At 39.0% G+C, this 25,648-nt stretch overlaps 1 protein-coding gene across 1 annotated transcript in view; it reads right to left on the bottom strand.

The window, feature by feature from the left end:
• LOC116324436 (collagen alpha-1(XVIII) chain-like) overlaps positions 1–25,648 on the bottom strand; it is a 63,510-nt gene that overhangs the window by 2,391 nt on the left and 35,471 nt on the right. Inside the window, exons 6-40 of the mRNA XM_031745027.2 lie at positions 18,862–18,936; positions 17,494–17,580; positions 15,897–16,020; positions 15,476–15,519; positions 14,865–15,044; positions 14,650–14,676; positions 14,481–14,534; positions 14,257–14,337; positions 13,685–13,732; positions 13,437–13,571; positions 11,155–11,208; positions 10,733–10,768; positions 7,628–7,762; positions 7,229–7,288; positions 6,975–7,010; positions 6,728–6,772; positions 6,311–6,373; positions 5,941–5,976; positions 5,761–5,844; positions 5,603–5,668; positions 5,282–5,344; positions 5,069–5,158; positions 4,919–4,954; positions 4,765–4,818; positions 4,382–4,438; positions 4,159–4,218; positions 4,026–4,067; positions 3,314–3,341; positions 3,094–3,162; positions 2,884–2,909; positions 1,685–1,774; positions 1,452–1,605; positions 1,239–1,321; positions 998–1,126; positions 14–61 (exon numbers count right to left, since the gene is read on the bottom strand). Coding sequence (XP_031600887.1) covers positions 14–61; positions 998–1,126; positions 1,239–1,321; positions 1,452–1,605; positions 1,685–1,774; positions 2,884–2,909; positions 3,094–3,162; positions 3,314–3,341; positions 4,026–4,067; positions 4,159–4,218; positions 4,382–4,438; positions 4,765–4,818; positions 4,919–4,954; positions 5,069–5,158; positions 5,282–5,344; positions 5,603–5,668; positions 5,761–5,844; positions 5,941–5,976; positions 6,311–6,373; positions 6,728–6,772; positions 6,975–7,010; positions 7,229–7,288; positions 7,628–7,762; positions 10,733–10,768; positions 11,155–11,208; positions 13,437–13,571; positions 13,685–13,732; positions 14,257–14,337; positions 14,481–14,534; positions 14,650–14,676; positions 14,865–15,044; positions 15,476–15,519; positions 15,897–16,020; positions 17,494–17,580; positions 18,862–18,936 — 2,499 coding nt within the window. The remainder of the gene's footprint in view (positions 1–13; positions 62–997; positions 1,127–1,238; positions 1,322–1,451; positions 1,606–1,684; positions 1,775–2,883; positions 2,910–3,093; positions 3,163–3,313; positions 3,342–4,025; positions 4,068–4,158; positions 4,219–4,381; positions 4,439–4,764; positions 4,819–4,918; positions 4,955–5,068; positions 5,159–5,281; positions 5,345–5,602; positions 5,669–5,760; positions 5,845–5,940; positions 5,977–6,310; positions 6,374–6,727; positions 6,773–6,974; positions 7,011–7,228; positions 7,289–7,627; positions 7,763–10,732; positions 10,769–11,154; positions 11,209–13,436; positions 13,572–13,684; positions 13,733–14,256; positions 14,338–14,480; positions 14,535–14,649; positions 14,677–14,864; positions 15,045–15,475; positions 15,520–15,896; positions 16,021–17,493; positions 17,581–18,861; positions 18,937–25,648) is intronic.

Genomic DNA, 25,648 nt, shown 5'->3' on the forward strand with positions numbered 1-25,648 from the left:
ATGCAATAAGTACCTCATCTTGTGGGATAATGTTATTGGAGAGGTAGATCAGGCTGCCAAGCTGTGTGAACAAAACAGAAGTATAAAGTTAGGAAAATATATACCAAAAGTTGATGTATTTGAGTTCATGTTGCCCTTAAATCAATAATAATGATTTGATTCGGTAATATTTTCTGGGTTTTTTTCCCCTGTTTGCAGCTCATTAATCATTTATTAGTTTAATGGAAAAAAACCCTTGGACCTCAAAATCTGTTTCCAGCATCTATAAAAGTCCAAATATCAGACTAAAAAGATCAAGTGCCTCTTATTCTGAACTTTCTGCAGTTAAATCACATGTTCCAGTGCATTGACCTTGGCTATTTAGAGAGAGAGGAAGAAAGATGTTATTGATTCTACAAAGGTAATTATTGTCTTACAGCAGGAGGACAAAGAAATCTAAAAAAAATAAACAGTGTAGTTAAAGTGACACAGGTGCAGAGTGAGAATCTTATAGTGTAAGAAAAAAGTTTAACCAAAAAGTTCACATATACAACGTTGACAAAAAAACCCCCAAAGAAAATAAAAAATAAAAAGAGGTTGAGTTAAAGGAGAGTAAAAAGTAAGACTGATATTGTGCAAGAGAGTAGTGTGAATTGAATTAATAATATGTACACTAGAAATCCAAGAAACTGCTGCAAAAGGGTATAGTACAGAAATATGTGTGTGGAACTTTATGTCTAACAGGTGTGTTCACCCGTCACAGAAGGAAGAGTTACTGTACAGTTTCACATAGAAAGGTAGAAAGGATTTCCTGAAGCGTTATGGGAGAAGGGTTAAATCAGTATGAGTGAGAATGAGCTCTGCCGCCTCATTAGGGTGAAGCTGAGCAGGTGAGATGTGTTATTCATGATCATGATGGAGAGCAGTTTGTTCTGTGACCAGTGTACTAATATGAACATGAAAGTATTTCTGTAAAACGGTTTTACCAAACTGATAAAGCACCATTGTAAATTAGTACCTGGATCTCTTTCCATCCCTGGGAAACTTTAAGGAAGAGACTTCCTGTCGTTGTAACAAATGCCAGAGTGCCCTCTGCATCTTTCACTGTTTGCTGCATCATACTCTCACGAGTCGAAAATGTTTTCAGCTAAGAAGCAAATGTGGAAAAGGACAAAATGTGCAGAAAAAAAATCAGTTAGGAGAATCATGGGTCTGGTGTTATATTAATATATAGCTCAGCCACAAATAAACTGACTTACAGATGCTGTGTTACTTGAAGGACTAGCAGGTCCAGGTGGTCCAGGAGGTCCAGGAGGGCCTGGGGGGCCAGCAATGGTCAGACCTGCAATAACAAAGATCTCAGTATCTTCCATGTAGCATATTGTAAGTGATTGTTTTATTAAATTAGTTACAGTAACTACACATGCTTCAGACGATTATATTTCTTATATTTGCAGTTTAATGAGTTTTACCTGAACCATATCTCAAGGATGACCCAGAGGGCCCTGGAGGTCCTGGTGGCCCAGGAGGTCCAACAAGACCAGGCTTGCCATAGCCTGGTATACCAGGAGGGCCTGGTGGCCCAGGGGGACCAGGGGGACCGACCACTGATTCTCCTTTGGGCCCCTAAAATATATAAAGGACAGAATTACTAACACTTTAAGGTTTATTCTTTCAAAAATATACCATGATACATAAAACTTACCACTGGTCCTGGTCTTCCAGAGATACCTGAAATCCCTGGGAACCCCGCCTCTCCCTTTTCCCCTTTGATTCCCTGGTCACCATTCATCACCTATTAGTGCATGCACAGGCAAAAACACACACACAGTAACCAACTGCTGAATGAAAAATGATTAAGTGCCAAAAACTACAGTCCTTCAAATGTCTACTTAAAGACTTCGAAAAGTAAATCAATCCATAAAGACTCCCATGTAAAAAGACCAAACTTTAGAGCAGAAATCAAGTCTGGTACAAAACATGGTTGCAGTTTACGCAGCCAACTTTCCCCAACAACTCTACATGGGCTGAAACCGTTTTCAGAACTTGTTAATTTTCTATTAAAGTTTAGTTCTATCTGGTGTGTGGTTGACTTCACTGACAGGCAGAAGTTGACAAACATGGCTGTAGCCACCAGCTCCCTGCTAGGCTTCATCTCACCAATTTCAAATGCCAGAACTCCTGTTGGTATGTTTCGGAGTATTTTTAATATGAGTCTATAAAATGATTTAAAATGATTTAAAAGGCCTGCTGAATAGCATTAACAACCTGTCCAACAAGTTTGTGGTCCAATTTAAGTGAGTGAAATTCTAGTATTTTATTTGAATGTTACTAAGTACTTATTAACAGCTGCCTTTGCCGCCATACAGTCAGAACATGTGGATGAATGTTGTTAATGAAGTTTGCTAAAATTAACTAATAATTTGGCACTCCACTCTCTTTCTTTACATGACATAAGTCTCAAATCATTCATTGTCTTAAACTAATCTAAGTGGTTCCTGACTCAAAAATACTTTCAAGCCATCTTTTTATCCAGTAGTTAAAAAAATGTTGAAAATCCATGATAATGACTTGTGGGACTTTTTCTTTCTTTTTTTAATGTCATCCAGTATAAACTCTGCTTTTCCTTAGAATATTTAAGCAAAGGTGCTATGAAGTTTCTGCCAATATATTTTCAGCTAAACTGTCTCCAACTGGTTTTTCACTAATATTTTCTTTTATGTCTTCTACACCCTACTTAGCTTTCAGGATATTTTAGACATATTCTTACAACCTGATCATAAATCCACAACACAAATGGCTATATTCACCTTTTACATACAATTTGTGCTTAAAATTCAAGGACATATTCCATAACAAAAAAAGAGAAAAGAGCAACCTTTGTTTTTCCCTTATAAAACTTACCCAGCCTCCTCTTTGATTATATGACACTAGAGGAGAAACAAAAAAAAAAACACTTTAATTCTTGAATTACAGCAGGTTAAAAGCATAAAAAAAACTACATAAATTTGCCCTTTTAAACCTCCTTTATATTAAGATTGATTTTTCTCTCTGATAATTCTTATTATATTTGGTGTTTTTATTTTAATACTAAGGAAGACAATTTTAACTCACTTGGTGGAGCTGGTATCCCTGGAAGTCCCCTCTCTCCCTTCTCCCCTTTTATTCCTGTCTGACAGTTACCTTTGAGACAACAAAATGTACTGTAAATACTCTGCATATTTTGGGTATTTTTATTAAAGGTATTTTTAGTGTAAAGTCAGTCTCTGGCAAACTATTTCCGTAATTAGTTGGTGTTTAATTTACGGGAAACAGATAAGGTGTCCAAACCTACCAGTTGCAATGGTTCCATTTGAATTAAGCTGAAATAACAGAACAAAGGCAGATTAACAATAGGCAGTGACACAATTCCTCAGTCAGTTTACAATACATTAGGGTACTGATACATCTGTTTTGCATGTTAACACCACACTTGATCAGCAAATGCAAAGGCATGCAGATTTTCTTTGGGTGCGACTTTATAACTACCTCCTTTTGTTTTCTACAATTAGCCTTCATCTTTACAGACTTGAAATGCAGCATGCAGGAATATTTTGGAACAGCTGTTAAAATGTTCTGAGTGATAAAAGATTCAGTGTTACAATGAAAAACATGCGTGTTATCAGTATACAGAGGGAAAAGCAGAGGATGGTGTGAAAGAGATGGGAGGAGAGGAAAAAAATGGTGTGGTGGCCCACGAAAACAGTGCTGTGCTTTTGTGCACATGAGGTTTGATCAAGATGCACTTCAGAGTCGGCTCAGCATACACTCTAAAGTCCGATGGATAATTTATCTACATGCTGATTTTTATGCAGCCTGTGTCAGAGAAAAATCAAGTATGCACTGCAGATAAGCAGACAGACTTTGTGCAAAATCAATATTCCACAATACAAATATAATTTTACCAGTGGGATTTTACATAAAGCTCTTTAACACAGGCTGTACTAAAGCTGTCAATTTATTATGCTTTATTAGTATACAGTGCAGTTGTACGGTCAGAAACCTACGGGCATTTTGCAGTGTGGTCTGGGGGGTATAGGGAACACTGTCTTTAGGAATAAAAGGAAACAGTGAGCAAATAAAACACATAATTTAAGGTGACAATTGACAAAAACTGTGTAAAAAATTAAAAGTGTTTACTCCTTTGGGGCAGTTGAACATTCCTGGGCGCCCCGGTGGTCCGGGAGGGCCGGGAGGTCCCTAAGCAGAGTAAAAGAAGAAAAGACAAAACTGAAAAAAACTGAAATGAAACTCTTTGCGAAACTGGCACAAGTTAATCAAAGCAACCTATGCTTCATTTGAAGATTATGATTAAAACCAGCTGCACAATATTAATACATAGAAACCATAATGCGTGACTCACTGGCAGGCCTCGAGAGTCCCCTTTCTCTCCTTTATGTCCCATCAGGCCTGGGCGACCCTGCAGAGATGGAGCGTCGTTATCCAAAAAGCATTTAAGTTTTTAGAAAAGAAAGTTACATTGATTTTAACTTCAACAATTCCCGCAGGGGAATTTGGGAGATTGGATAGTTTGCTGAACAAGTCAGTGTGTGATCAAATTTAACATAAAACTAAATCAAACAGGAGTTTCAACACATGAACTGAGAAAATGAGTTTGGAGAAAGCTAATCATGTCAAATATTCACTGTTTTAGTTCATCTTAATCTTCTAATTTTTGAATCAATGCACAGAAATATCTTAATCTAATCTTAATTAGACAGTGTTTGGAGAGTCCATGGTGCTTACTGGTCTTCCAGGGAGCCCAAATTCTCCCTTGTGCCCCGGTGGTCCTATGGGCCCCTGTTGGGAATTAGAGAAAGTGATGAACCTGATGATCTATATCAGTGGAAATAAAACCAGCAATCATTAGCATTTACTTTGGTTTTCTGCAATAACTTACTTGAATTCCAGGGGGCCCTGGTACACCGTTATCTCCCTGCAAACAAAGCTATATTTATGTACCATCCTGCACTCTTCATACACATACACAGAAAACTTTACCAGGAAGTTAGGTCTAGAAAGTGAAAATAATCTAGATAGGAAATATAACCTTGACTCCTTTAGGTCCCACTGGCCCAGACAGGCCAGACATCATGGATCCATCTGCTGAGATGACAAATCCTGGCTCACCCTTTTCACCCTGTGTGTACACACAAGTACATTGTGTTAATTAAAAAAAAAAGCAACTTACTGATAGTTTTCATTATAGTGTCCATACAGAAAACTCTGAGTACAAATCATGTTGTATGTACATCCTACTTACTTTAAGTCCAGGAGGTCCTTGGAAACCTGGCAACCCAATGTCACCCTTTGGACCCTTTGGTCCCTGCAAATATTAATGAGATTTAACAATGGAATAATTGATAATCTATGTAATGAAATAAGTCAAAGAGCAAGAGCAGTGGGATGGTTTTCCAGTAGTCTTTTTGTAACCAGAAGAGTTGTCCTGTGGTAGCTATTAGAAAGAATGCAAGCTGAAGGCACTTGTGCGCTGGCTTCACTCTTCAGACCTACAAGCTATGTCAGTCTTTTATGTACTGTCTGCATTTGGTCTACACTTAATGAATTTTGGTCTGGTACTCACAGCGGGTCCCTGAGCTTCAAAAATCCCTGAGAAGTTAAAGGAACCATCTGTGTCATTCAATAAGAGCTGAAGACAGAGAAAAGGAGTTTTAACAGTAAGATGGAGACTCACTAAACACCATCACGTTTAAACAGTAGAATCAAAGGATCACTACTTACATCCTGGAGGTTGATGATGGTTCCTGGTGGTCCAGGTGGTCCTGGGGGGCCAGGCAAACTACGCCCATCCTGTCCTGGCTCTCCCTGGAAAAATAAAAATAATTAGTTGACATTTTTACCTTTTAGCATACAGCAGTGCATGTATGCAGTATCTGTCTAGCAGCTCATTGATGGTTTCACCTTTTGTCCTTGGTCACCTTTGTCCCCCTTTGGTCCCTACAGACACAGGATTAAACATTAGCTGTAGTTCTCAGTGCCACTTCAATATGTGTCCCTTCTCTCTGACTAGTAAATTTTTTTTTAATTTTTTTTTTTTGTGTTAATCTTACTCTCCAGTTGTTGCTGCATCTGCAGTCTACTTTGCAACCCAACCCTGCCCAAGCTATGACTTTTTATGCTGTTTTTGAGTTACATCTGTTTTCACTGATGCATGCAAACTACTGCAGACTGAAATAATTTACAGCTTGACTGAACATCATTTATTTAAGTATCAGTCTTTAAAAAAGGGCACACTGCTTGTTAAACTGTCAGAATTATTCAGATCACTGACCTCTGTCCCAGTCAGTCCATCTGTACCAGGAATGCCTGGGTGTCCGGGAACACCCTGCTCTCCCTGCAGAAGGAATGAAGAAAAATAATGATAATCATTATGATGTAAAAGGTGACTTAATTTTCTTAAAACTGAGGATTTTTTTCTGAAAAACTGATAAATGACCAAATCAATGATATTGATTGTAATGTTCCAATCTTTAGGGACACAGAGTTCAAGTGAAACACAGTGAGAAGTGCAACAAAGCTGGCTGTGAACCTGTAAGATGACAGAATTTTTAATTTCTAGAGCACCATGCAGCCCAAAGCTGACATCTCCTCTCACCACAAGGCCTTTCAGCAGATTTTCAAGAAGCTTGTTGATTTAATATCTTCAGCATCTTAAGAAGAAAAACAGTTGAGATAACAGCAGACCAACCTTTTGTCCTGGCTTTCCTGGAACACCTTCAAAACCATCTTTACCCTATGAGAAGGATGAAAAGGACATAATAAAGAAATCTAGATTTAAAAAACAAATTTCATTTAGCAAAACCAGCAATTTCTTGTATGCATCATCGAATGCCATCCAAGACCTTAGACTTTAAATGTTCACCCATCCAACTTAACCTGTTGTGTGGGAGAACATTTTTCAGGGAGAGACATTCACATAGACCCAAATATTTTACCTTGGGTCCTGGAAGTCCTGGGAGTCCTGGAGGTCCCTGTGAAATTCAAACCAAAATAACACTGTCAGAATCTTTAATGTCATTGTGCTTTCGAACAACGAAAATTGTATGCAAACCCATTCAGTACAAGTGAAAGAAAGGGGACACTTTTAAGAGAAAGAAGTATATATGTACAAGACTGTAAAACCATAGGTAATAACAGCAACTGTTCGTGAAATGCTAAAATTAGACGAAACAACGTGCCACATTTGTACCTGTGGACCTCTGGGTAATGTAGCTCCTGCAGCGGTCTCTAGCCCCGATCCTTCCAGATCCTAAAAAAGTGCAAAGGCATCTAGAAATGAGCCAACATGTTTTTTGGCAAAGAGGGCTCACATCAAAGTTATGCACAGTTAATGATCAAAAGTTTTGTTATAACACACACGCTGCAACATTCACAGACAATTCATTTGGACTTTTTCTGTGCTTACAGGCAGACTGGGTTAAACACTGCATAGATATTATACATTCTGTCATCATGCTCTAGTTCTACACACAAATCACTACTCATATCAGCTAAAGTTCTATATTATTCTTTATGACTTTCTAATGGTAAAAATCACAAAACATTAGATATATTATCCCCATTCATTTAGTAGTGAAACACACTATACCTCAAAGTCTGGGATGAAGTTTCTTCCTGGAGGCCCTGGGGGGCCAGGAGGACCAGGCAGACCCCTAGGACCAGGATGTCCTTCTGGACCATCTGCTCCTGGTAGACCTGGGAATCCTGGTGGGCCCTGATCTCCCTGAAAGAGACAAAATGTTGTGTTTTTTAAAAAAAAAAAAACCTTTTTAAAGTATAAAATATTTTGGCAGGTAATGAGTTGCTTTAATATAGCAAAAGAAATGATTTACCTCAATGTAAGCATAAAAAGTGAGCAGAATTATGATTGCCAATATCGATAATGGTGGTTCATCAATGTATCAAATATAATGAATAGCAAAATAAGCAGATCTTAACCTTTGGCGACCTTTGTAGTATTGCGAGACTAAATGAAAAAAACAAACTAATCCTGCACACATCAATCGACTTCAGCACCGATTAAATGACTTACAGGCAGACCGTCTTTCTACTAATCCTAACTCACTTCTCCACAGTTCCCTCATGCGTTCTCAGCCTGTTACAATTCAAAACAAAGAAGTGTAGCCATATAAATAAGCAAAAAAATAAACTTCACTGTTAGCAACACTATTACAGATTCAGAAGGCAGATTTATGGTATCTGTGTATTGCTAGTTTTTCATTCCTTCCTTTCTTCCTTCTCAGATCATTCTGAGAAGGAAGAAAGCTTCTAGGAGGAGACTTCAACCTAGTATTTAATCCAGAAATTGACAGGCTCAGTACAGCAGTGAGTCAAAGGAACTGGAAGTCCATCATTCTTAAATAATGCAAGAGTAAATTTGGTCTTTGCGATGCTTGGCGTTCACACAACTCTCAAGCATTACACCTTCCTTTCACCAGTACACCACTCACAATCTCGCTTAGACTACTTTTTAGTTAGCAGCTCCAATATGAGCGATATCACAGACTCAGATCAGATTCAGAAAAGAGTCACACCACCAATTAGGAGCTGGAGATTTAATACATCATTACTGAAAGAACAAAGCTTCATTAACTATTTCCAAAAGGAATGGGCAACATATTTAGATAATAATGACCTGAAAGGAATATCACCATGTTGTGCGGGGCTTAGTCTGTGACCCAGCGTTTTGAGTTTATTTTGTATTTTTAATGAAAACATGTTAAGTTCTTATGCTGTTATTATTAGTTAGGATTTAGTTGAGTTATATTCTAGTTTTTGTGTCATCTATGTCTCCTTGGTTGTGTGTCTTTTTTGTCTTGACACATGTGTTCTATGGAAAGCAGGAAATGTAATAATGTGGGGCAAAATATTATCTTACTGTTCATATAAGAAAAAGAAGGAATAAATGATTGTATCAGAACTGGAACAAAACATCAAATTAGAATCGCGCTCATGCTGACATTGCAGAAATTCTTAACAAAATGAATCTACAAAAACTAAATGACGAACATATTATGGTTCTGGATTCACCTCTTTCAATGTATGAATTCCATGAAGACTTACAGCATTTCTCAAACAATAATGCCCCAGGGCCAGAAGGTTTTCCAGCAGGGTTTTACAAAGACTCTTGGCCCATGCTAGCGCCTACCTTTTTCAGAATTTTCATGAAATTGTAATTTTCAAAAAACCACCACCACTACTGACCACTACAGTCAGTTAACATTAGATATCTAGGTATAAGATTTTTCTGCCAAGCTCTCAGAGCTGGTACGGTTGAATTTAATAAAGGAATATGTTCCTTTATTAAAAACAGTAGAGCAGTAGAGCATGATCTCACACGTTAGAGAAGTGCCTCTTTACTCATGGAAAGAGGTACCAACATTAAAATGTTGATTCTACCAAAAAAACAAACAAACAAACAAAAAAAACTACTTATTTACACCGATCCCTATTTAACCCTCTCTTACCCATTTAAATCAATCCAGATATTTATCAGAACAGTACAAAGTTTTTCATCATGTAATGAGAAAGGAATAAAAAAAACCTATAACATTTTTGGCCTCTGGCTGGCTCCCTCCTTGTGTGGGGGTAGTCTACACTCCCACTAGCCACCTCGCAGGACAGCCCATGTTGGGGTGTCCAGTCTGTGCCGGTCTGAGCTTGTGGGTGCCCGTAGACCAATTGGGTGGGGTCTTCAACATCACGGCAAATTTTGGGGAATGGGGGTGCCGACTGAGCCAGTGGTTTTCTGCCCCTCCCTGCTGGTGCTTGTTGGTCCCTGGGTGTATAGCTGGAGGTTGTTGGCCCGCTCCCTTGGTGGTATGGGTTAGCCTGGAAGTCCACCATGTTGGGAAGGGGAGGCGCTGCCAGGTGGTCCTGGGCGCCTCGGGCCCTGGAACCCTGGGACCCTGCTATCGACTCGTACCAGGGTGGCCAGCCTCTAGCAGGGTCGGGTGCCCGTTACCTCTGGTTCTCTGGGACTCTCACCCTTTGGCTGTGGGCACCCCATCTGGGGCCTCCCTCCTTCTCCTCCTGGGATAGACAAGCGAGTGTCACAGAGATGTGTGGCCTCAGGCCTTGGGCACTCTTGGGGGGTTGTCCTGATTCCATCTCTGTGCGCCGTCAGGCTTCTGGTGGGTTTTGTTGCAGCTTCCCACCCTCATTATCAAGTACATTTGTGACAAAGACTTTCTCACACTCACTGGCTCTCTCTCTCTCTCTCTTTCTCTCTCTCTCTCTCACTCGTACACACACACTATAGGAAGATTTGTGAATTTATGTATCTGTGTATTATCAAATTTCTTCTGTTCACGTGCTGTATGTTTGTTTTGTTCTGTTTTTTGTTTCTTACAGATGCAGCAATTGGCAATACATTGTGCATTTCTATTTGTTTCTATCATCCCATTTCTACTCCCCATCCCAACCACCACCACTTTTTTCTCTTGCCTGTCTTGACTTAGACATCGTCATATCCATTTAAAATTTTAAAATAACACAAAAATAAATGAATAATTAAGCAGATAAATGATTCACTTGAACAAGAGGTGCCTATACAGATTCTGTATAGCTGTTCTTGCAAAAGCTAAATGTGTTCAGCACCAGCATGCATTCAGATCACAAGTCTGATTGCAAAACCTGCCAGCAGGACAGGATTAAAGAACACAAAAACAAAAACAAAAAAACCCGATCTTACCTTTGGTCCTGGTTGACCGCTCACACCAGGCTCGCCCTGTTAAAACATAATGAAATAGAGTTAGCTTGTGTTTAATGGGGAAAGGTTGTTCTTTCTGGTTTCCATGAAAACAAAAACAGAGTGGCTATTGCAATACAGACTTGTTTACACTCGAGCCCCTTTGGCTTTATTGGTCCATTGGGGCATCTCATTAAGAGGCTCTTTGTGTTAGGCGGTTATAGAGTTTTTGTCTAATTGTTTTTGCTAACAGAGCACTTAGAGGCCTTCTCTAGGGAAATCAGAGAGGACTAAAACAAAAGGTTGTGGGGTGGAAATCACACAAATGAGAGCCAAAACCAGTGAGAGGATTTTTAAAGTCTTGTCTTCTTAAAACCATGTCTTAAATAGTGACAATACAATAATATGTTGATCATTAGCCTTACCTTGTCTCCTTTCTCCCCAGCAGGCCCAGGAATGCCATCTATTCCACTGACTCCCTGCAATTGTAACAAAACTATTTATTCCCCTTTAGAATTTACATGCATGTTTGGATTTATCAGAATAACATGTACATGTATTACAGAGTGGCATGGTTTGCTTAATTGCGGCTCTTATTAGGATTTTTGGACAAAAGCAGGCTGCTTGGTGTGAGCTCATAAAAGCGAGCTGTTTGAAATGAGAACATATTAAAGCTCAAGAGCTTCTGGGGTCTGAAGTGAATAAAACTTTCATGAACCAAAGCAGCCTTGCAGTGAATACTCTACGCCTGTAAGTACATCATTCACACTGTTAGTAAGAGCTTCTATAATTTAAAAAAACGAAAAGACACATTTCCCCCAACAGATGCTACAGCTGCAACCAAATTCAAGCACTTGTTGTTCATCACTTTAGCTCCTGCCATAAAAGCTGCGAGGATAATGGAAAGAAAGGTCTGATCCATTTACTGGTTTGTGGGTGCAAATACAAGCTTTTGAAAATGAAAAATGTTCACAAGCCTCTATGTAGTCTTGTGAAAAACAAAGTACATCCCATGATTTAATGAGGTTTGTTTAGGCTCTGAGTTCTGGCCACAGAATTTCAATCAGGTCGAAGTCTGGACTTAACCCAGGCCACTGCAACAACCTAATCAGTCTCATTTTCAGTAATTATATTGTAGATTTGCTGCTATGCTTGGGATCATTGTCCTGCTGTGTAACACAATTTCAGCCTAGCTTTAGCCATTGGAGAAATGCTTTCAATAAATTCTTGAGTATACAGAGGAGTTCATGACTCAGTGACTGCAAGGTGCCCAGGTCCTGTGGCTGCAAAACAAACTCTAATCATTACCGCTCCACCACTGTGCTTAATAGTTGGTATGAGGTGTTTCTGCTAATATGCTGCATTTGGGTTTCATCAAATGTGCTGCTGCGCTTTATGACCAGACTTTTCTACTTTGGTCTTGTCTTTCCAAAAGAAATTGTTCCAGAAGTCTTGATCAGTTTTACAAACCTAGGCCATGCAGCCATGTTCTTTTTAGAGAAAATGGGTTTTCTCTTGGTGACCCTTCCAAAGAAGCCACACTTGTTCAGCCTTTTTCTAGTTGTACTGTCACAAACTTTAACATCTAATATACTAACTGAGGCTTGTAGAGTCTGAAACGTGGGGCTTGGGTCAGACCTTGTTGTGAAATTGTTGGGACAACCACACTGGGGAAGATTGTGACCTTGTATTAACGCACACCTGATTGCACCAGACCCACAAACTACCAACTTCTGCTTTTATAGCAGTGGTCACACTTTCTGATGATCAAATAATCAAGTGCATTTGATTAGCAGCTCCTGGCTGCTGCTTAACCTCTTAAACCTTATAAAAGTAGATTTTCATAAAGTCCTGGGAAAACTTCATTTTTCACATGACTATAAAATGAGGTGGCAGATATGTTTATGTACTATATAATTTAATTAGTGTATGTAATGTATTTCAAAAATGGAACCACTAACTCTTAACTGCAGACACATACAATCTTTGTCCATTCTGTCCATCAAGCAATGGCAGGAAAGCAGTAAATGAACATTTTAAATGGCTTTAGGGGAAATACTGTCTTTTCAGCCCATTGTACCTGACCAGACCCTGACTCTGAATCAGACCCAGAGCCACTAAACCACTCCTCAGTCACCTGAAAACAGAACCCAGGTCAGAAATGAATGTTCTGAAGGCTAAGACTAAAAGAAAGATGAACTTCAAAAATATGTAATCACATCCGTTGGGCATCTTTCTTCGCCTTTAGACAATAATTCTGATGGCAAAAGAGCCAAACGGGACAGGCACAAAAAAAAAAAAAAAAAAAAAAAAAAAAAAAAAAAAAAATGTAATCACAGAAATGTTTCATGCAAAATTCTGTTTTTTATAAAAACTACTATTGATTTTAATAAATTCTCTTGTGGGTGTCAGGTGGGTCCTTTGAAAGAGTTTTAATAGAGTTTAACTTAGAGTATACCTCCTGTTTAACTTTTTAGCATAAATTAGCAAATGACAAATTAGTTTGTTATGTGTGAGCAGCTGTGAAATCTACTAAAGAAATTACATTTTCAGTGTCTGTCTTGTCCTTCCAAAGAAACCATAATACTGCATAAAGTTGAGCCGCTAGAGTTTACAATATGTAGAAAGCATATTGGTTCATTTAGTATTTTTAAGCTGCTGCATTTAGATTGGGGTCTAACTGAAAATGGACCAAGGTAAAACTCACAGGAAGTCCAGGTTCACCCTTTGCTCCATCCCTTCCATCTTTCCCAGGAGTCCCAGGTAGTCCAGAAAAGATGTCCTCAGAAGGAGATCCTGGGGGCCCTGGCAGTCCTGGGGGACCTGGAGGCCCTGGGGGACCCTGATAACACAAGAAAACATTACAGTTATGGGGAGGTAATGTAAAAAAATACTCTGTAAAACAGGTAAACTCTAGTGTCAGTATACAGAGAGAGAGAAAGTAACTTCACTTACCCTAATAATCTCTGTGTCACTGTCAAAGTCTTCAAATCCAGAACCCTCCTGATGAACACAAAGGCAATGACCCCCCATTTAGTCAAAAGGTAAGTCACTTAAACTGAATTATTATGGTTGGTTATAACAGAATGACCGTTTTTTTCTCATTCCACAATATAAATATTTTATTTGCAACCTAAAATATTTATTTTCATCCCCAGTAGGAATATCACTGCTGTGTAAAAATGTTGAGGAACATAATTAAAAAGATGGCCGTATCACCAGATCTTTTAAAAGTAACCTCAGCACAAAATATGCCCCATGCTGATTTCTACTGCAACAAACGTGACTTAGCTTTAGCACCACACCAGAAAAAATACAAACCACCAAATTTATATCAACATTTGGAAATAGAATATTGGCAGTGTCTACATGAAAAGTTCACATATATGAAGGTATACAGAATAGAAACAAGGACTTCACAAGGATTTCTTAGGTGAAATATAAACTGGAGCTAAATTTAGTTCCATGCATGAATCAAGCACACCTGATTTTGCTTAAACTAAGAACAAAATGAATAAATGACTGACCAGGAACACAGAGGACTTGCTAGGCTGCCCTGGAGGTCCTGGAGGACCCGGAGGGCCGGGCAGTCCAACACCAGGATCACCCTGAGAGAGACAGAAGAATGTTTGTGTTATTTTCTACATTTCAAGGATTACTTACTTATAAAATTAAATATCTAATTAAAGAAATAAGTCCATGTCAAAATTTCTGTAACCACCCTGAGGGTTTTTAATTAATACTGCTTTACCTTTTCTCCCTTAGGACCAGACTCTCCGGGTAGTCCTGGAAATCCATTTGCTCCCTGAGAGAGACGACAATCACGGGAGCACACATGAGCTTTCCCCTCTGAGACATTAAATAATAACTTCCACATGAAGGAAACTATATATTTGAAAGACTAGGAGGATTTTACTTACTGGTGAACCAGTTTCCCCTTTGCTTCCCTGGAGAAAAGACAAAAACAGAACGCAAATCCATCATGTTTAAATCTGACATGTACGCCTGACATAAACAACACAATAGAGTAAAAAAAAACCCATGCTGTGCTCCGTAAACGGACGTCTGAATTGTTTAAAAATAGAAGCTTGTGAATGCCTCAAATTCAGTGCACAAACGTGCAGGTTAAACTCACAGGCTGTCCATCTTTCCCTGGAAGTCCAGGTGTGCCTGGGGGTCCCTGTGGTCCTTGTGGGCCCCGTGGTCCAGGCTCCCCTCCTTGTCCCTCTGCTGAGGCTGGTCCTGGAGGGCCCGGAGCTCCCGGGGGACCAGCTGGGCCTGGCTCCCCTTTCTGCCCTGGATAAACCTGGAGGGACTAAGGAGTTAGGATTTTTTTATTATTTTATGTAGACTGCAGTCACACTAATTCAAAAAAATAATAAAAGGAAAAAATAGGGCAGCATCAACTGTAGTAAGTGGGACAAACTTGCTCTACAGGAAACAGTTTCTGTTTTCTCTCTCTCTCTCTTTAAAAAAAAAAAAAAAAAGCACATTTAAGGTTAACCTCATCAACCACGTCACTTCCAGCCCAACTAGAGTTACAGCAGGGTACCAACCAAACCCCTTTAAAGACCTTTTGCCTGTTTGAACTGCCTTAATTACATAAAAACTGCAATGATCTTAACCCAACCTTCACCCATAGATTGTCAGGTGGTCTGCCAGTGAGCTGGTGGATGTGAAGAGTGCATAATATCTTGGAACAGCCACACTTATGGTATATAAATTCAGAAGATAATTCCGACTTACAGTGTCAGGTGTGGAAACTGCAGCACCTGTCTGGAATGATTTTGCTGTAACATAAAGAGAAAATGGAAAAAACAAACATATTTGAGCACATTAAAAATGGCACTTTGCTTTGGAGTCGATGAATAAAGCACAGATAAAAAGGTTGAGCACTGGATCATAAGAACAAAGGAAAGGAAGCTACACTGTGTCTTCAGCACCATCTGGTGGAAACTCTTGGAAGTGCAACAAAGGAGGAGCTGATTTACTCATGAACTGCAGAACAAGCGTGAAAAATAAAGGGAATCATGAAATAATTTTGCCATATCACTGGTGTAATTCTGAAAATATGTTTTTTTTTTTTAAGTGGCAGATAACTGCTGTTTGTCGCCACAGGACAGAGTTCCTCAGACCACATTAAGACGTTTACATGCATGCATTTTACCTTGCACCGTGGTCGCCTCCATTTCCTGCCCAGAAGCTTCCTCAAAGTCGTCATCTTCGTCATCGCTTGTTGGCATCTCAGTGGGCGGAGGTGGGATCACAATGTAAGTGGGGGCCAGCTCTGGCTAATAACCACAATGGTAAAATAAAAAAGTAAAAAAAAACAAACAAACAAAAAAAAAAGTCAGTGTGCATCTTTAGACCAACCTGCAGCACTAAACAATAGTGCTGCCCCTCAGTCTACCAAGAAGCAACCAAGAAGCTGCATATTTTTTATATTTTTAAATGCATAATATTCTGCAATCCGGAAATTACAGCAAACTAATTATAGCTGCGGCTGTGGATTAATTAAGGAGCCTTTTATTTTTTTCATAATTCAACAAAGTCTCTGTATATGTGAACAGACAACCAAACAAGAAAAAGAAAGAAAGCGAAGCCACGGATGGTAGGAAATGTTTGCTCTCAGGTCAGATCCAAATACAGTGTCACACTGACAGCCTCATTCCACGCATTTCTTAGATTATTCCAACATTACGTCTACAAGATCTGCTGCGATCATAAAATGTCATGACCGCACGCCTCAGAAAAGCCCGCTGTCCTGCTCATGAATGATAAATAGACATGACTGCAGATGGGAAAAAGACCGTAAATCATTTTCTTTCCTGAAGAGAGTTTTTGATTTTAATCCATCGTCTGACAGGCCTTTGAGTGCCCAAGGGAGACGCTTATTAAGTAGCTCAGACTGCCTGGAGAAGAGGTCGCACACATCTGGATTGTGTGTTCATACAAAAGGGACTGAAATACATGTACATCAATGAAGTCATACTTGGACCACAGATGATGATCTGTGCGAATGAAATCTCTTTTATCTGCACTTTTAGATGGTTTCTTAGTTTCTTGGAAGACAATCACCAAAAACTCAAGTGTCTTTGACTCTGTAGCTTAAAGTTCCCAGAAAATGACTAAAAAAAATTAATTTAATTACTAAAAATGGATTTGTGGACTGAGTCTTAATATTAAGTTAAGTATTTAAAGTTTTAATCAACAGGTTTATTTTAAATCATTATGGGAACATAACTTATCTCTCAGTGTTTTTTATACAATGACACGTTGGCTATTGGCCTGTACTTACTGTTAAAGCACAATTTGCTGAGAGTAATATGAGACGACAGAGTGACTGTCGTGTTTGTACGGTATGCATGAAGCCAACAGCTGCTTATTCAAGCTGATTATGAAGACGATTTGATTTGGAAGTGCAAAATGAGTTATTTACCCAGAAATCAAACTTAAACTTAATAAGGGGAGTTTGTAGGAGTACCTGGACAGTCATTCTCTGCAGTGGCTGCAGTTTGAAATTCCAGGCTTTGGATAGAATGAAGCTTTTCTTTTTTAGTAGCCTTTTTTTAGAAGCCATTTCCTTAAGTATAGTAATGTGATACTATTTGCTATTAGCTATAAATTCATTACAGATTGCACAGAGCTGGCAGCAAATATCATCATGTTGGTGTCTCCACAGGTGCTGAGAGGACAGAAGCTTTTTCATTTGTGAAGCGCCGGCTCAGATAAATGGGGTAAAAACAAAAGAACAGTGCACACACCATGGTGAACTCTCTCTCCTCCACAATCTTCTTCACTTCATCGTTACCCTTCAAGTCTTCATCGTCACCGCTCCCGTAGCCAGAGGCCTGGAGTTGAAAAGGAGAGCAGGATAAAAGGAATTAGAAGACAAAACACGGAGAAAGTTGGAAAAGTTCAGCAGACCAAAATTCTTCTGAGTTTTTAGCTGCAGGATGTGAAAATTAAATGAGGAACGAGGCCAAATATACACGTAAGCAAAACAGACTTATTCCAGAGTTTGGTTCCCACGGTTACTGACATGTTACTGATTTTTTTTTAACTGAAACGTATCTTTAATTTAAAAAACTAAAGAAAAAACAAACAAACAAACACTGGATATCAGAAATGATTAATGTTCTAAACAACATTATCAGGACAGACTGACTGTGGCTTGGTCAGGAATGCCAGTGAAGTGTGTGTGTGTGTGTGTGTGTGTGTGTGTGTGTGTGTGTGTGTGTGTGTGTGTGTGTGTGTGAGAGAGAGAGAGAGCTTGTTTATGTTGTAGATTACAGCACCCTGTAAAGGTCATGACTTTTTCTTTTTGCTTTTCCTAAAAATAACCTCTGTCTCACAAGATTACGTATTCCTTCTCAGTATATTTTGCTACCTTGCTAACACAAGAAAGGACAATATTATGGAGGAAAATTTATCTCCCTAGCCAGTAGTGGGCTTGATAATACGTGTAACTTAAGACATTTACTTTAAATTTAGTGCACTTTAAAGATTTTAAAGGCAAGCAAATAGAAGAAAAACTGGGCAGCTCACCAAGATTTAAGAAGAAATTACTAGCAAAATAAATAATTTCAAGCACATATTAAGCTGGACCTTGTATTTATGATTACACCAATCCCTATATGTTGTAACACCACTATAGTTACAAAACAGGTAAATTTATGGCATTTTGAACATTTTCATATTTAAAGTTTTACCTCTAAATGATTAAAAAATATGTGAAATGACTTTTTTTTGTCAGTCAAGAATCTCAAACTACCGCCATAAACTATAGTGTGACAGTAGGCCACTTCAAAACCAGTTGTTTCAAGTTGACCCAAAGCACTGAAAATAACCGGCCACTATTTCTGGGAAGCTGTTTAACAAGATTATAAAATCTAGCTGCTTTGACCCGTTGTCACTCTCATTTGCACCAAAGCAGGTAGAATGGATTCATGATGGTTTATGTCTTTAAATGTTTAAATGTAAATGTTTATGTATGCGGGCGTCAGAATTAAATTTTATGCAGTACTGTATGGCTACCAGCAGAGGGAGCCATAGTTCCAAGTTTGCAGTGTTCTAAAGACGTTTGAGGAGCTGAACTTTTCTCAGTTTTGAGTGTTTTCATGCAGACTCACATAAGGATCGTCCTCCTCACACTGGTCATCCGGGGCCGTGGGATCTGCCTTCAACAGCAGCTGCTGGATGGAGCCCTGGAGAGGAGAGTTCGTGTTATATTGCACGCTAATTTAATTCATTCTATGTCATTAAATTTTATAGAAGCTCAAAGGACATTTTACACACACACACACACACACACACACACACACACACACACACACACACACACACACACACACACACACGCACACACATTAACTTGGTCTGTCTGCATAACAGTTTATCTGTCTCTCCCTCACTCATTAGCACGCATAATTTACCGCATACACACTGAACACATTAACACACACATTCAACACTGCTGCAAACATCTGGCTGGGAAACAGGTGCATTTCTGTCTCTGCTCCAAAGACAATTTTCCCATCAACCTTAAAGCATCAGCCCATAATTTTAATATTTACTTGTGGCAAATTAACAAAGAAGATTAAGCCATTTCAAATCCTTTCTGTATTTATACAATTATTTCTTATAATCCTTCCATCGATTTTCTTTGGCTTAATCAAGGAGGAGGAGAGGCTGGAGACTATCCCAGCTGTGATAGGACGAGAGGCAGGGTACACCCTGGGCAGGGCTATCACTGAGGGACAGATAACCATTGCTCCACCAGGAAGGAAGTTGGAGTGCCCAGAGAGAAACCATGTAGACACAGGGAGAACACAGAAAGTATTATATGATGGATTTACATTTAAAAGGCCTGTGGAAACAAGGTAGGGAATGAATCCCCCAAGACAAGCCAGTCTCTACCCCTGTGGCCCTGTGAAGTATAAGCATGTATAGCTAATGCTGTGGTATGTCTTAAATTATTGCTCAACTAATGATAATATATAGATCTTGAGCACATTTAGGCAACTGGTGTTGTGATTTTTATGAGAATTGAATTGAACTGAATTGAACTGAATTGAATTGAATTGAATTGAATTGAATTGAATTGAATTGAATTGAACTGAATTGAACCTGCCCCATGAAGAGACCTGTAACAGCGTTATTAGCTGAGCTATTTTAACTGGGCAACTTTTTCTTTTGCTGCATGTGAGCCCATCCACAGTCTTGGAGGGTGTCCCAGGATACTCTGGAGGACAACAGAGGGAAACTGGAAGGTTGTGAAATAACGCAGCACATTTAAACCATTCTAAAAAGGCTGTTTCCTTTTGGAAGTTCATGAATATTGAATTTTGGTAAGTCTCTTGTATGCAGTCCATACTTGTCAGTAACCTTGAGTCAATATATGGGATGACTTTGAAAGGTAACCTCTAGAGAAGGGTCCCATTCCCAATCCGAACTAAATTTGTTTAATATAAGAAATTTTTGGTGACCAATTTTGTAATTTTATATCATTTTAAAATGCAGGTTATGACTATTTAATGGATGATTTTACACTTACACAGAGATAGCTGCACCTGGTTTCTTATTTTGTAAAGGGGCGCTCTGACAGCAAGGCATCCTTGCAGAACCTTGGAGGTGATGTGTGACATGTTTATGCCCTCCAAGCCCCTCACTGGACTGTAGAGCTGTCAGCACATATAGTTGTTTTATGCTAGCAGAAACTCAAACTCTCTTTGTTTTATCATGGGAAGGATACATGTCATGCTTTCTTCTGCTGTTAGGCAACGATGATAAATTACGCTTTATTCAGATTGTGTCATTTGTGAGGTCTGCTGTGAATACTTGTCATAAAGGAAGGAATGCAGTTTTAGAATGAACAGAAATTAGAGAACAATATGAAGGCGCACACATGTTCAGTGATTGCAGCTGATGATAAACATGTCATAATTCTGACAAGTTATCACACAGTAAGCCAAATATCTGACGCCATTACCAATGTAAGGAGCAGGAGTAGTTCATATTAAAGGTGGTTAAAGGTGGGTTTATTTAGTTCTCAGTCAAGGACCAGTGCACTCATAGTATAACAAAAGGTCATTTAAATCAGAGTCAGTGGTCCTGTCTTCTTATTGCATCTGTAAATACTTGCTAAAGGCAATTTCAGCCAAGTTTGTTGATACTGGGATCAGGCCAGACGACAAACAGCTGTTTTTAATGGAATGAAGGACGGCCTATGAAATTTAATGGCGGCAAAGGAGTGAGAAATAGCGATATAGGGAGAAGCAGAGAGGAAGGAGAAGGAAGGGTGGATTGGAGCTGGGGATAGTGAACCAAATCAGAGACATCTGCTTGGTGCAGTAAACAACACATCTGAAACAAACAAAGAATGTGCCACGCAACCTTTTCCGCCTCCTTTAAATGACTATAACATGTGGATTTGCCCCTACATTAAAGCCACAGCTACATGGATGAATGATTTAGTTGGTTAGTTTGTAAAAACCTTTTTTGATTACGTGAATTTAAACACAGGAAAGCAGTTGGAGAATTTCTCGGCAGGTTTCTGGTTGCATTTTTCAAAGGCTCGCCACCACACACAGCTGTCTGTAGTAGCGACAACTGAACACACAGTTGCACACAAAGCACATCCAACAGGTGAGCTTACAGTTAAAAAAAAAGTTAAAGCACAAGTTAGTTGTTTGCGGCAGAGCGTATAATTATGGTGTAAAAAACAAGCTTTACCTACCAACCAACAAACCCACGAACCAATGAAGAAACCAACCTAAGTACCAGTGTACAAACAAATCAACCAACTGGCCAGCCAACCAAGTGACCGACCAGCCAACCAACTAACCAACCAACCAACCAACCAACCAATCAAAAAATGCTTCTGATGCTACAAAGCTGCACCATTTATACTCTCTGCTTAATTTTTGTCTAATTGCCTTAGCCTTTCATTCCTTTTAATCCAGGTCTGGCAACTAAGTATCACAGGAGTCACCTCAGACTCATCTGAACTTTTGTAGGTCTGGGATAAACATGTGCTGCTCGAAACTTTATAATCAGCTAGTGTTAAATTTCTGTCATAAGTCACCCGTGAAACAAACAGACAACAGTAAACAAACATTATTCCGGGCGCAAATTCAAGAAAACACTCCAGAGAGCCTTCACACACGAGAGCTGTCAGTATCGCTAATGGTACACAGCAAAACAAAGCAGTACTAGCAACTCCATTCCTTAAAAATGTAAACAAAATCCATCTAAAAGTGAGCTCAAGATGTTAGTAAATGAGATCGGGTGCATTGAAAATGACCAATGGAAAGGAGGCCAAGTCCTCAACTTGTTTCTACAGTAAATTCACAGAAGTCAGATAATTTCAACAAAAGTATGTTGGTATCAACAGGAGTATGGTCGTGCACTTGGCTGCTTAGTTATACAGACATTAAAACCTGTATTTCTGATTTTTTTTTGTTTGAACATTTTGTTATTATGCTTTATCACAAGATGACTTCTTATATTTATATTTTAAGTGTATAGAAATAAAAATATCCTGTCTATTGACTGCAAATTAATACAGAAGTGCATCTGCGAGTGAATCACAGTGGAAAAAGTCTGATCAGTTGCTATGGAGATAAATAACTTCATGTAGCTGTTGGCATTGCACTTAATGCTTCCCCATCTATGAGAAACTGCAAACATTGTCTGACTTCTTTTGTTAAACTGTTACTGATGTATCTTCAAAACTTTAGAATAGCTGAAGTATGTTGCAACATATCAGCCTCTAGTTTATGTAGCCGCGGATGCTGGATGACATGCGGCATCGGGACTGTTTATATATATTTTGAAGTCTGGTTATTGCTCACAGACAGACACTGGACTTTTCAGATGCCAGAGATGAGAAACTGTTCTGTGCCTGCAGTTACTGGCAGTCCCTGGACACTATGGCTGCCATAGGCCAAAGCATGTGAGAAGACATCCAAAAGGTCACTTTGCACTACTGTGTTAAAGGCCAACACACATTTTATGTTACGCCTTACATGGCCTGTGGGTCAGTGAAGCCAGTTTAATATATGAGTAACTAGTTCAGCAAGGACAAAGATATTTATTTGTTTTTGTGTGTTCATGTAACACTGTGGAGAAGTGCAGTGCTGCAAAGAACTGCTGCTGCATCGAGGCTGTTTTGGAGGAGGATCAGTTTGAAAGTTGAACAGCTGGAAACAGACAGTTACTTCTGCTCCTCTTTTTTCTGAGAGATGAGGAAAGAGGGAGGAGAGGATGCATGAAGAGAGCCAAGAAAGGAGTGAAAGAGTTTATTGGCAAGAGAAAGAACAACTCTGAGCCCCAAGTGGTGATATCATCCAGCTTTATACACGCTACACAGGGCTTAATTTATTCATGCTTAATTTATGCTACAGCAGTCGTGTACGTTTGCTGAAGTATTTGCTTATGGAGAGGCTATGGAGAGGGGTTTTAACCACCACAAACATGCTCCTGTGCAGTGCACCAAAATCCCAAAAATCACAGTGCTCGACATGGATGACACTTTGCGTTCATTTAATGCTGATTGGCTGAGCCCAGACAGGCAACGCAGTGTTAGGAAAGTTCACCTGACACGGGAAAAGAGTGAAAAAATCTCAACGATAGAAAAAAAGTACAGAATGAAAAGTATGGACAGTGGCTATAGTAAACACTTTTTCATTATTTTTAACACTGTTTAAATTAAGCTTTTTGTATGTTACAACTTCAATCCACAGCTGGCTGATTGACCACAACAACAAAAGCAAGAGTAGTCCACAGACGGTTGTACCACATCCTGTATTTCCAATACTGCCCCCATCTGACAACAGGTGCTCTCTGCAGTTAGACAGATTGCCCGAGTACCTGCAGAGAGCTGTACAGTCAGCAATAAAGAGCTGAGGAATATCAACAACAAAAACCCACATGGCACAGACTGTTCATCAAGCAGGGCTCTAACAATACAGGTAACAACAAAGTTTGTAGCTAGCCAAAGTTCTGATTGGCTAGCAGGTCTTAGCCTCAGTATCCTGATAAGATAAGACAAGACAAGACAAGACAAGATAAGATAAGATAAGATGAGACTGATCCCACGGTGGGGAAATTTGTGCATTATTTGTGCATTATATTCAAGGTTAAAAGAAGCTTTACTTTCAGACTTCTGTGTTTTGTGATTGATTGAGTTTTAGCCTAAGAAGCAGCTGCTACAGTGCATTAATTTGCCATTTTCTGATTGTTGCAAAGTTACTCGCATCTTCCCAAAACAATCCAACAGTCTAATCAGAGAGCAAATGTTTAAAACAAATTCTCCACTTCCATGAAACTTCGAATACAGCCATTACTACTTGTCACAATGATGTTAAACTACATTGTTTATCCTAGTTCAGCTTTAGGTAAGTGTGTGATTTGAGGCTGTCTTAGATGACAAATGACCAACGTGAAAGACTTTTGTCAATATTTTAATCATGGTCCTACATCACAAAGTGACATAGCTTCAAATGTGAGTAACTATAATTTGCTAGCAACCAGTATGCTGATATTAAACAGTGTAGATGTTCAGTATGTGGCCTTAAGTTGGGTAAAATAATAGAACAGAATAGAATAGAAATTGTAGGTACAATGGAATTGTGGCACAAGAAACACTGAAAGCAGAGGAACTTTTTGCTCTTTCTAAAAGTTGTTGTAATGCAGCTACACTGGCATTTTTAGTCAGGATATTACAAAAATATTTTGTTTCCACAAGGCTTTGGCAGGATGCCAGCGGCTATGACTCATGGGACAAAACAGCCGTAATTTAGTCTCAATTAAAATGACACTGAAATTGAATTGCAGGGGAAAGAAGCCTCACATTTCTTGGTCTATAACCCCACATTGCCCTTAAAGCAACTATAACACCAATATAAATCCTCCTCTATTAAATACATCACTTTATGTACTTTAGACAGCCTGAAAGGGTTACTGGAAATCATTATTCATAAAATAAACACAGACCAAGATATACAAGATTTGAAATGATGCTACAGTGAGTTGCTTTACATCTAAAATGAAACTGTAGCTCCTGGTGATCTATGTACGTACGTCAGCGTTGGTTTTAAACCACAATAGGTAGGAGAAACCTAACAGATTGTTTCAGCAGTGAAATGAACTCCCCTCAGAGACCAAAAAAATTCCTGAATAAACACACTCTGCCTCCCCGGCTCATTATATTTCTTTGAAACTCTCCTCACGTTTCACAAATAAAATCTTAATGACAGAGAGCCCCCCCAAAAAACAAAAACCCAAAAGCTGCTTTGTGATAAGGATTTCTTTCCACTGTTGTGGAAATGGAACGTCTTGTAGTCTTTCCGTCTCATGAACTTGGATAAAAAAATAAATCACGAGAACAAAAGGTTAAAAAGTGGCAAAGAAGAGGACTATATTTTGTTTTTAAAGTCACAGGTCATGTGTTTTTCTAGTTCAGCCACCGGTCCTGGGTTGATTTATTCGGGAAAAGTACTGTTGGCATGTTTTCTAAAATGAACTTAGGTCTCTTCTTATTAAAATGTAATATTCTAACAGTTCACTGAAGACGTTTTAGATAGATATCTTGATGACATAACAGATATTTTCTGACCCAGACTAATACAAACTATTTTCCCCATAGATATGCAAAAAATAATGCCTTTATGCTAAGCTGTTTTCTTCATCATATCTGCAGTCGCAGTGTGACGAACAAAGCCGAATTACAAAACAACAAATCATAGATAATGGGGACGAAAGTGCTGAAGCATTCACTGGTTTATTTTCTTTTATAACAGCACTGCTTGCACAGGCCAGCGTTGCACATGGATTTGATTTCTCAGCACTTCTCCATCACACGTACTTGCTATAAATGCACAGGGATATTTTTAACTATTGTGAGGGACTTTAGCC

The sequence above is a fragment of the Oreochromis aureus genome, linkage group 9 (assembly GCF_013358895.1).
Source record: "Oreochromis aureus strain Israel breed Guangdong linkage group 9, ZZ_aureus, whole genome shotgun sequence".
In the NCBI taxonomy this organism is placed as follows: Eukaryota; Metazoa; Chordata; class Actinopteri; order Cichliformes; family Cichlidae; genus Oreochromis; species Oreochromis aureus.